Raw genomic sequence first — 12,119 nt, 5'->3', positions numbered from 1 at the left:
ATTGTTATGAAGGTGTCTGTTACTACATTATATATATATACTTGCAGTGTGTATATTGTACATATTACATATTGTTATGAATGTGTCTGTTACTACATTATATATATATACTTGCAGTGTGTATATTGTACATATTACATATTGTTATGAAGGTGTCTGTTACTACATGATATATATACTTGCAGTGTGTATATTGTACATATTACATATTGTCATGAAGGTGTCTGTTACTACATGATATATATACTTGCAATGTGTATATTGTACATATTACATATTGTTATGAAGGTGTCTGTTACTACATGATATATATACTTGCAGTGTGTATATTGTACATATTACATATTGTTATGAAGGTGTCTGTTAATACATTATATATATACTTGCAGTGTGTATATTGTACATATTACATATTGTTATGAAGGTGTCTGTTACTACATGATATATATACTTGCAGTGTGTATATTGTACATATTACATATTGTTATGAAGGTGTCTGTTAATACATTATATATATACTTGCAGTGTGTATATTGTACATATTACATATTGTTATGAAGGTGTCTGTTACTACATTATACATATACTTGCAGTGTGTATATTATACATATTACATTTTGTTGTGAAGGTGTCTGCTACTACATTATATATATACATGCAGTGTGTATATTGTACATATTACATATTGTTATGAATGTGTCTGTTACTACATTATATATACTTGCAGTGTGTATATTGTACATATTACATATTTTTATGAAGGTGTCTGTTACTACATGATATATATACTTGCAGTGTGTATATTGTACATATTACATATTGTTATGAAGGTGTCTGTTACTACATATATATACTTGCAGTGTGTATATTGTACATATTACATATTGTTATGAAGGTGTCTGTTGCTACATTATATATATACTTGCAGTGTGTATATTGTACATATTACATATTGTTATGAAGGTGTCTGTTAATACATGATATATATACTTGCAGTGTGTATATTGTACATATTACATATTGTTATGAATGTGTCTGTTACTACATTATATATATATACTTGCAGTGTGTATATTGTACATATTACATATTGTTATGAAGGTGTCTGTTAATACATTATATATATACTTGCAGTGTGTATATTGTACATATTACATATTGTTATGAAGGTGTCTGTTACTACATGATATATATACTTGTAGTGTGTATATTGTACATATTACATATTGTTATGAAGGTGTCTGTTACTACATGATATATTATATATATATTACTTACATATGACTTTATTTCCTCCGCCAAAGACGTTATGTTTTCCCCGGGGTTTGTTTATTTGTAAGTTAGCAACAAACACTTAAACTTGCATCTCCTCTGCGCAGACGATTTAGGGAGATGCGTGTTTTTTTTTCAGCGCCGGAAAAAAACCACACTCACCAAGTTTTGGTTTGATACCCTCACACGTCACGGCGGTATTGTGAGGATTGTGAAAGCGCAACACCTCGGTTTCTCACCTGATTCCGACTTCTTGGCGTACTTCTTGCTTTGTCCTCGGATGATGAGGATGAAGACCAGCAGGAGGATGAAGATGAGCCCCACCAGGGCCACCACCACCAGGAACCACCACTCCTCATAGAAGGGGGCCACTTTTTGAGCTGCGGAAAAACAATGACATCGTTGCAGACCACCCCTCCGTATCCCAGGTGGTAAATAATGGAGACATAAGATGTATACCAGATATAGAAGGAGTGGGCAGACTAGGGGATCCGTAGCCGTAATCGTTGACCCCGATGACCCGGAAGTCGTAGCTGACCCCTTGCTTCAGGATGTCCATGCTGAAGGTGTGCGACGTCACTTCCTTCGGGATGTCCTTGATCAGGATGTCCCACAAGCCTTCGTCTGTCAGCAAAGTGCAGACTATAAATCACGCTCCTCATCGTCAACACCCGTCCTAATACTTTTGCATTCATCATTAAGATGACCGCTCCGCCATATTTCACCTTGAGGCTGACTTTGGGAAGTGAGAGCGTTCCTTACACGTCCCAGCTCGTAAACATCCACTTAAAGGGCCCACACCTACACAAGCTAACACCACAGCTCATTTGTCACCTAAATAGTCCATGATGGATTGAAGAACCCCTCCAATGGATTTGCTAACTTTTCGGTTTACGAGCTTCTAGATTGCGCCAAATGCAGAGGTGGGTAGAGTAGCCAGAAATTGTACTCAAGTAAGAGTACTGTTACCTTAGAGATTTATTACTCAAGTAAAAGTAAGAAGTAGTCACCCAAATATTTACTTGAGTAAAAGTAAAAAGTATGTTGTAAAAAAACTACTCAAGTACTGAGTAACTGATGAGTAACATACACACACATATCATATATATATATATATATATATATATATATATATATATATATATATATATACATACACACACACACATATATACATATACACACACACATATATATATATATATATATATATATATATATATATATATATATATATATATATATATATATATATATACATAGATATATACAGTATATAATTTATATTTATTTTTTTTGCCATTTTTGTTTACATGTTAATAGTGTTTTAATGAATATACATGCATGTTTAACACATATAGATTCCTTTCTTTCATGAAGACAAGAATATAAGTTGGTGTATTACCTGATTCTGATGACTTGCATTGATTGTAATCAGACAGTAGTGATGACAAACGTCCAGGTTTTCAAATGGAGGAGAAAAAAAGTTCCTACTTTCTGTCTAATACCACATGAAAGTGGTTGGTTTTTGGCATCTTTTTTGTCCAGCTTCCATATTCGTTTTTATACACTTTACAAGAAATACATTGGCGGCAAACTCCGTAGCTTGCTAGCTTGTTTGCGCTGGCTTTCGGAGACTCTTATTTTGAAAGCGCAGGCGCGATGGAGCGGCACTTTTATTGTGAAGACAGGAACTGTGCAGTCAGTCTTTAGGCTTTTGACGGGGTGTACGGTTGAAATAAAAAATGGTCTTTTTTCCTTCACACTTTTGATTGATTGATTGGAACTTGTATTAGTAGATTGCACAGTACAGTACATATTCCGTACAATTGACCAATAAGTTTTTCAACTTGTTTAAGTCAGGTCATGTGACCACCTGGCTCTGTTTGATTGGTCCAACGTCACCAGTGACTGCATCTGATTGGTGGGACGGAGTGAACGTCACCAGTGACTGTATTTGTTGAAACGCAGGCACTATGAAGGTCTGTCTGACAGACCAAAACAAACAAAGCGTGCATTAACAGATCGATAAAAATTAGTAGCGAGTAGCGAGCTGAATGTAGATAAAAGTAGCGGAGTAAAAGTAGCGTTTCTTCTCTATAAATATACTCAAGTAAAAGTAAAAGTATGTTGCATTAAAACTACTCTTAGAAGTACAATTTATCCCAAAAGTTACTCAAGTAGATGTAACGGAGTAAATGTAGCGCGTTACTACCCACCTCTGGCCAAATGTAATAATAATAATAATAAGTAGAGATGTCCGATAATGGATTTTTTGCCGATATCCGATATTGTCCAACTCTTAATTACCGATTCCAATATCAAGCGATACTGATATATACAGTCGTGGAATGAACACATTATCATGCCTAATTTTGTTGTGATGCCCCGCTGGATGCATTAAACAATGTAACAAGGTTTTCCAAAAGAAATCAACTCAAGTTATGGAAAAAAATGCCAACATGGCACTGCCATATTTAGTATTGAAGTCACAAAGTGCATTATTTTTTTTTAACATGCCTCAAAACAACAGCTTGGAATTTGGGACATGCTCTCCTTGAGAGGGCATGGGGAGGTTGAGGTGGGCGGGGTTGGGGGGGGTTCTGGGTATTTGTTCTGTTGTGTTTATGTTGTGTTACGGTGCGGATGTTCTCCCGAAATGTGTTTGTCATTCTTGTTTGGTGTGGGTTCACAGTGTGGCGCATATTTGTAACAGTGTTAAAGTTGTTTATACGACCACCCTCAGAGTGACCTGTATGGCTGTTGACCAAGTATGCCTTGCATTCACTTGTGTGTGTGTGAAAAGCCGTAGATATTTTGTGATTGGGCCTTTAAGGTTTATTGGCGCTCTGTACTTCTCCCTGCGTCCGTGTACACAGCGGAGTTTTAAAAAGTCATACATTTTACTTTTTTAAACCGATACCGATAATTTCCGATATTACATTTTAAAGCGTTTATCGGCCGATGGTATTGGCAGTCCGATATAATCGGACAGCTCTAATAATAATGAATTACATTTGTAACGCACTTTACATTTGTTAAAATCTCAAAGTGTAACAAAGTACATCAAAAAATAAAAAATAAAAATTAAAAAGGTAAAAAATAAAAATAGAAAGTTAGAATATATAATAGAAAATAAAAATAGAAGTAAAAACATGAAAAACACTAGATAAAACATAGAAACATAGATAAAATAGAAATAAAAACATGAAAGCACTGAATAAAACAGTGCATTTAAATGATAAATGATAATAATAAATGGGTTATACTTGTGTAGCGCTTTTCTACCTTCAAGGTACTCAAAGCGCTTTGACAGTATTTCCACATTCACACACACACATTCACACACTGATGGTGGGAGCTGCCATGCAAGGCGCTAACCAGCAACCATCAGGAGCAAGGGGTGAAGTGTCTTGCCCAAGGACACAACGGACGTGACTAGGATGGTAGAAGGTGGGGATTGAACCCCAGTAACCAGCAACCTTCCGATTGCAGAGAAATTAGATAAAAGCTGTGCTAAAAAGGTGGCTTTTTAGTCCCTTCCCGTTGTGTGGTGTTCAGGTCTGTATGACCCATCCATCCATCCATCCATCTCTTCCGCTTATCCGAGGTCGGGTCGCGGGGGCAGCAGCCTAAGCAGGGAAGCCCAGACTTCCCTCTCCCCAGCCACATCATCCAGCTTTTCCCAGGGGATCCCAAGACGTTCCCAGGCCAGCCGGGAGACATAGTCTTCCCAACGTGTCCTGGGTCTTCCCCGTGACCTCCTACCGGTCGGACGTGCCCTAAACACCTCCCTAGGGAGGCGTTCGGTTGGCATCCTGACCAGATGCCCGAACCACCTCATCTGGCTCCTCTCCATCTGTCTCGGTCTGTATGACCCGTTTTCATTTTTTATTTTGTGGCTTTTAGTGCCTCACAATCAAACACTTTTATGTTAAAATACTGAACAGGTGTTTACCTTGTCGGAATAAACATCTGTTCAGTATTTTAACATAAAAGTACTGAACAGATGTTTACCTTATCCCAATAAACATCTGTTCAGTATTCCATCCATTCATTTTCTACCGCTTGTCCCTTTCGGGGTCAGTATTTTAAAGGGGAACATTATCACCAGACCTATGTAAGCGTCAATATATACCTTGATGTTGCAGAAAAAAGACCATATATTTTTTTAACCAATTTCCGAACTCTAAATGGGTGAATTTTGGCGAATTAAACGCCTTTCTAATATTCGCTCTCGGAGCGATGACGTCACAACGTGGTGTCGCATCGGGAAGCAATCCGCCATTTTCTCAAACACTGAGTCAAATCAGCTCTGTTATTTTCCGTTTTTTCGACTGTTTTCCGTACCTTGGAGACATCATGCCTCGTCGGTGTGTTGTCGGAGGGTGTAACAACACCAACAGGGACGGATTCAAGTTGCACCAGTGGCCCAAAGATGCCAAAGTGGCAAGAAATTGGACGTTTGTTCCGCACACTTTACCGACGAAAGCTATGCTACGACAGAGATGGCAAGAATGTGTGGATATCCTGCGACACTCAAAGCAGATGCATTTCCAACGATAAAGTCAAAGAAATCTGCCGCCAGAACGCCATTGAATCTGCCGGAGTGTGTGAGCAATTCAAGGACAAAGGACCTCGGTAGCACGGCAAGCAATGGCGGCAGTTTGTTCCCGCAGACGAGCGAGCTAAACCCCCGATCGACCCTAGCTTCCCTGGCCTGCTCACATCAACTCCAAAACTGGACAGATCAGCTTTCAGGAAAAGAGCGCGGATGAGGGTATGTCTACAGAATATATTAATTGATGAAAACTGGGCTGTCTGCACTCTCAAAGTGCATGTTGTTGCCAAATGTATTTCATATGCTGTAAACCTAGTTCATAGTTGTTAGTTTCCTTTAATGCCAAACAAACACATACCAATCGTTGGTTAGAAGGCGATCGCCGAATTCGTCCTCGCTTTCTCCCGTGTCGCTGGCTGTCGTGTCGTTTTCGTCGGTTTCGCTTGCATACGGTTCAAACCGATATGGCTCAATAGCTTCAGTTTCTTCTTCAATTTGGTTTTCGCTACCTGCCTCCACACTACAACCATCCGTTTCAATACATGCGTAATCTGTTGAATCGCTTAAGCCGCTGAAATCCCAGTCTGAATCCGAGCTAATGTCGCTATAGCTTGCTGTTCTTTCCGCCATGTTTGTTTGTGTTGGCTTCACTATGTGACGTCACAGGAAAATGGACGGGTGTTGAGAAACGATGGTTAAAATCAGGCACTTTGAAGCATTTTTTAGGGATATTGCGTGATGGGTAAAATTTTGAAAAAAACTTCGAAAAATATAATAAGCCACTGGGAACTGATTTTTAATGGTTTTAACCATTCTGAAGTTGTGATAATGTTCCCCTTTAACATAAAAGTGTTTGATTGTGAGGCATTAAAAGCCACAACATAAAAAATGAAAACGGGTCCCACAGACCCGAACACCACACAAGGGTTAAAAACAGTCGACAGACCGTGGTGTGCCTCTGTTTGTCCCGCTGTTTGAACATTCATTCCTTCTGGACATTTGTGGAACGTCACTTCCTGTGCAGTACGATACACACGCCCATTTTTGGAGAGGTGTAGCCCCTATGTCACATCTTGTTTACGCTGTCCATTACTCAGTCACCACTTCTCCGTGTGTTAGCGTGTGTTCTTTTCTTACTATTCACCCAGTTTTTTTGCTAACTCTATATGGGTTCAAAAAAGCCAACAAAGCAGCCTGAAAAGAAGGAGGGAATAATATCACTAATTGGATGCGTTCTATAATCCGATGCGCCTTAAATATGAAAAGAGATCAAAAATAGACCATTCATCGGCAGTGCGCCTTATAATTCGGTGCGGCCTATGGTCCGGAAAATATGGTATACATTAGGGATGTCCCGATCCGATATTTGGATCGGATCGGCTGCCGATATTTGCCAAAAATTGCGTATCGGCAAGGCATGGGAAAATGCCGATCCAGATCCAGTTAACAAAAAAAACTCCGGTCCGTGTTTTCCAACGCACCGATTTAAATAATACATTCCACTTTTCTGCTGCTCCGTAATTTCCGTTCCGCATTTTCCAGCACACTTTCAACACATCCACAGGTCTGTGGATTCTCACGCAGTTGCTTTTAGCTGCTGGCATTACACGACAGGCTCTTCTCACTCTTTCCTGTGTCTCCCTCTCACAGACAGCAAGCGCACCTTCTTACACACGTCACATACTGTCACGACATACGTCACATACGTATACGTCCTCCCCGAGCAGAGAGGTAGCAGCATGGCTAACGTTAGCTGTGATGCTAGCGCAGCCGTGCGAGCAACGCTCCCTCTAAGGTGCTCGCCTGTGCAATTGCGCACTGTTTAAGCGTCCTCTGCGCATAGCGAATCTATGCCACGCACAAAATCTAATAAAAAAATAAGCGCATAACAATTTTCGACACACGGACACGACAGAGAAAACAGTTTTCGTCATCATTGTTCAAATATTGTGACGTCTGTCGAGACGCTTATCTCCATTCTGTGCCACACGTCCACACCATCAAAATGCTGAGGCAAAAATGTCCACATCAACACCGTATGAAAAAATTAGTGATTTTTTTAGTTGTGATTTCCTGCTCTGCATGAAAGTTTAAAAGTAGCATATATTAATGCAGTATGAAGAAGAATGTTTTAATGTAGACATGCAAGCCTTGAAAGAAAATGTTGAAAATCAAGACTACATTTCCTGCAAATGGATGCATTTCTACCCTATATTTTAACTTTAGATTTATTCTCATATCAAACTCTTTTAGTTGTCTTTTTGACACTTACATCCGGCGCCCCCCTCCACACCCTGGATTATAAATAATGTAAATAATTCAATGTGATTATCTTGTGTGATGACTGTATTATGATGATAGTATATATCTGATAGTATATATCTGTATCATGAATCAGTGGACCCCGTCTTAAACAAGTTGAAAAACTTATTGGGGTGTTACCATTTAGTGGTCAATTGTACGGAATATGTACTTCACTGTGCAACCTACTAATAAAAGTCTCAATCAATCAATCAAAACACATAGAATCATCATACTGCTGTGATTATATGCATCAAGTGTTCATTCAAGGCTAAGGCAAAATATGGAGATATATATTGTGTATCGCAATATGGCCTTAAAATATCGCAATATTAAAAAAAGGCCATATCGCCCAGCCCTAGTTCAATGATGCCATTTCTGTTTGTCATGTATAATTTTGTCTATTTTGTGTTTATCCTTGAATAAACAGGTCAGTTTCTTGTTACCAACCATTGTGTATTATTCAAACTCCCCTAATTCAGCTGGCTAGTTGTTATCAAGAGTACTAAAACCCTTTTCAACATGATTCTGACAACTAAGTAGGCTAAATAACTTTAAACTTTAATACATGCTCGGATAGGCCAGTATCGGTCAGTATCGGTATCGGTCAGTATCGGTATCGGATCGGAAGTGCAAAAACCTGGATCGGGACATCCCTAGTATACATATACATACACACACATATATATATATATACATACACACATTATAGTAGGGTTGTACGGTATACCGGTATTAGTATAGTGCCGCGATACTAATCAATCATTTTCAGTACGATACCGTCTCTGAAACGTACCGATGACGCGCCCGCGTCGAAGTCACGTGGTGACATTGCTGGTTTTACGAGCAGAGGAGCATGTTGGGCAGCGCACACACACAGAGTACTTACAAGCAGACACAGTGTGTAGACAGAAAAGGGAGAATGGACGCATTTTGGTGTAAAAAATCAAGATAAAGGTGAAGTTATAACACTCAGGAAGAGGTGCTTTAAGACATGGCTAGCTCGCTAGCAGCTAACATCCATCCGCAGTGTTTTAGCTAATTCTAAATCACTAATCCTCGTCTCCATGGCGACAAATAAAGTGAGTTTCTTACAAGTAGCATTATCACTGGAGGACGAGGAATAGCTAAACATGCTTCACTACACACCGTAGAATTATACAATAGCTCACCGGCATCAAAATGTAAACAAATGCCATGTGTGGATCTACACCTGACATCCACTCTAATGATATCAAGTACAAATACATATCTAGTTGATACTACTATGATTACGTTGATATTTTTTGGCATCACAACATCTTCTTTCGTTTTTTTTTTAATTCATATTATGTTTATAAAGTCAGTAAATACGTCCCTGGACACATGAGGACTTTGAATATGACCAAAGTATGATCCTGTAACTACTTGGTATCGGATCGATACCTAAATGTGTGGTATCATCCAAAACTAATGTAAAGTATCAAAGAAAAGAAGAATAAGTGATTATTACATTTGAACAGAAGTGTAGATAGAACATGTTAAAAGAGAAAATAAGCAGATATTAACAGTAAATAAACAAGTAGATTAATAACCAATTTTTACAGTTTGTCCCTCATAATGTGTACAAAATAATAGGTGTATAAATGACACAATATGTTACTGCATACGTCAGCAGACTAATTAGAAGTATTTGTTTGTTTACTTACTACTAAAAGACAAGTTGTCTAGTATGTTCACTATTTTATTTAAGGACTTAACTGCAATAATAAACATATGTTTAACGTACCCTAAGATTTTTTGTTCAAATAAAGCCAATAATGCAATTTTTTGTGATCCCTTCTCTTTAAAAAAGTACCGAAATAATTTTAGTAAAAATATCGGTATCATTACAACACTACGTGTATGTATATATAATTTACAAAACATGCGTCAAATTAAATTAAAGTCGAATTAAAAAAGTATAAAAAATTAATTTCACATAAATTAAACTATGTGGTTGTCATGTCTGTGTGATCATGTTTTGTTTTAGTAATGTTCGGTTTAAATTTTGGACTTTTTGTGCACTTTTGTTTTGTTTTGTCACCATAGCAACCATTAGTTTCACCTGTCACGTCACGCACCTGTTCCACGTTTGGACTCATTGTGCACTCTTGTCAACATAGCAACCATTAACCTGTCACGTCACGCACCTGTTTCACGTTTTGAGTCACGCACCTGCTTTCACTAATCATGTCCATAGTATTTAAGTTCATTCATTTTCTGTTGTTCGTCCTGACGACATCCCCGCATTTATGCCCCCTGTCACACTCTGTCCACCTCTGCGCACTTCATGTCCATGCCAAGTAAGTTTGTTTATTATTTCCACAGTTAGTGTTTTTTTTGTTGTTCATAGTTTTTTGCCCCCGTGCAAGTCTTTTGTTTTCGTTAGTCAAGTTTGTACATCCGCCTTGAGCGTGCCTTTTGTTCTTTTGTTAGTGTAAAATAAATAATGTCTTCACCTTCACGCCATGTCTGGTCCAAATGCTCATTTGCACCACGGGAGAACAAACCACGCCTAAGTCCAAGTCTTGACAGTGGTCAAAAAATAGACTTAGGGCCCTAATGTAGCCAGCCAGCATCATGCTAGGTCAGCCCATTTGCTGAAGAAAAAGTCAATGCTGGACCTTCCAGCTGACTGGCAGATAGTTGGCAGAGGTGTCATTTTAAGTGTAGCGAAGCCTGTTTTTCTTTAGTGAAGATGTCTTTAAATCTTCCCCTGGGCTCTAGCCTTCACTCCACTTCATCATCAATCTGCCATCAAACATTTTGGAATGCAGTGTGACACGTTGCCCTCCCCAGAGCGCCAGAGCCATCCATCACCCTGCCAAGCACGACTGAAAGCGGACACAAATTGTCTGGCGTGATCAATAAGCTATCAAAGTCCAGACCGTGGGCAGCAGATGGAGACACCTGACACCGCTTTTCTGCAAGCAGAATATTCTACCCACTGGGATAAAAACCAGGGACCTACCAGAAGGTCTGGCCTCGATGACGTAGCGTGTAATGGGAGCCCGTCCTGGGTCCCCGCTGGTCCAGTGGATGGTCAGCGCTGAGCCGTAGCGTGTGATAAAGGGGTCCCCTGGGGGTCCCGGGGCTCCTGGGCAGAGACAAAGGATTCAAGCCCCTGATACACGTGAGAAGGACAAATATCACTACCTTCTCCAGGACCCGTGGTGATGTTGGCCTCCACCTCAGGGCCGTAAATGAAGGTCTTGGCCCGGATGCGGAAGTTGTAGGTGACGCCATCGGCCAGGTCTTTGAGCTTCAGCCAGAGGGGGCCGCTCCCCTTCACGTCCACCATGACGGTCTTACTGACACCTGGGGGGGAGGGGGAGTGGGGACAGTCGGCACAGGCCACGGAAGACTCTGGAAAAACACACCACATTCCTTTTAGAACACATGGGGGCGCCATCAGCATTCTGCACATCAATAAATCATTAATATTAGGTTGAATCAGGCCATAATTAAAGAGAGGCTGGAATTTTCCAAATGTGAAAATGTATTATATATTTATGTGTTTATATATAGATATATGTGCATATATATATATATATATATATATATATATATATACATATATATATATATGTCTTAATAAGGTTATCCAAAAAATAGTGCTCGATACCGTAGTAGAGCGCAATATATGTATGTGTGGGGAAAAAATCACAAGACTATTTCATCTCTACAGGCCTGTAGAGATGAAATAGTCTTGTGATTTTTTTCCCCACACATACATATATATATATATATATATATATATATATATATATATATATATATATATATATATATATATATATATATATATATATGTCTTAATAAGGTTATCCAAAAAATAGTGTTCAATACCGTAGTAGAGCGCAATATATGTATGTGTGGGAAAAAAAATCACAAGACTATTTCATCTCTACAGGCCTGTTTCATGAGGGGGGGGTACCCTCAATCATCAGGAGATTTTAATGGG

The 12,119-nt window shown here is 39.0% G+C and overlaps 1 protein-coding gene across 1 annotated transcript in view; it reads right to left on the bottom strand.

Annotated features, from left to right (window-relative positions):
* The window catches only part of sdk2b (sidekick cell adhesion molecule 2b), a 920,539-nt gene that overhangs the window by 43,077 nt on the left and 865,343 nt on the right, over positions 1-12,119 (bottom strand). The window contains exons 38-41 of the mRNA XM_061931841.1: positions 11,312-11,521; positions 11,127-11,252; positions 1,732-1,896; positions 1,512-1,652 (exon numbers count right to left, since the gene is read on the bottom strand). Coding sequence (XP_061787825.1) covers positions 1,512-1,652; positions 1,732-1,896; positions 11,127-11,252; positions 11,312-11,521 — 642 coding nt within the window. The remainder of the gene's footprint in view (positions 1-1,511; positions 1,653-1,731; positions 1,897-11,126; positions 11,253-11,311; positions 11,522-12,119) is intronic.

The sequence above is a fragment of the Nerophis lumbriciformis genome, linkage group LG39 (assembly GCF_033978685.3).
Source record: "Nerophis lumbriciformis linkage group LG39, RoL_Nlum_v2.1, whole genome shotgun sequence".
In the NCBI taxonomy this organism is placed as follows: domain Eukaryota; kingdom Metazoa; phylum Chordata; class Actinopteri; order Syngnathiformes; family Syngnathidae; genus Nerophis; species Nerophis lumbriciformis.
The sequence above is the reverse complement of the archived record's forward strand: the minus strand, read 5'-3'. Positions and strand labels throughout refer to the sequence as shown.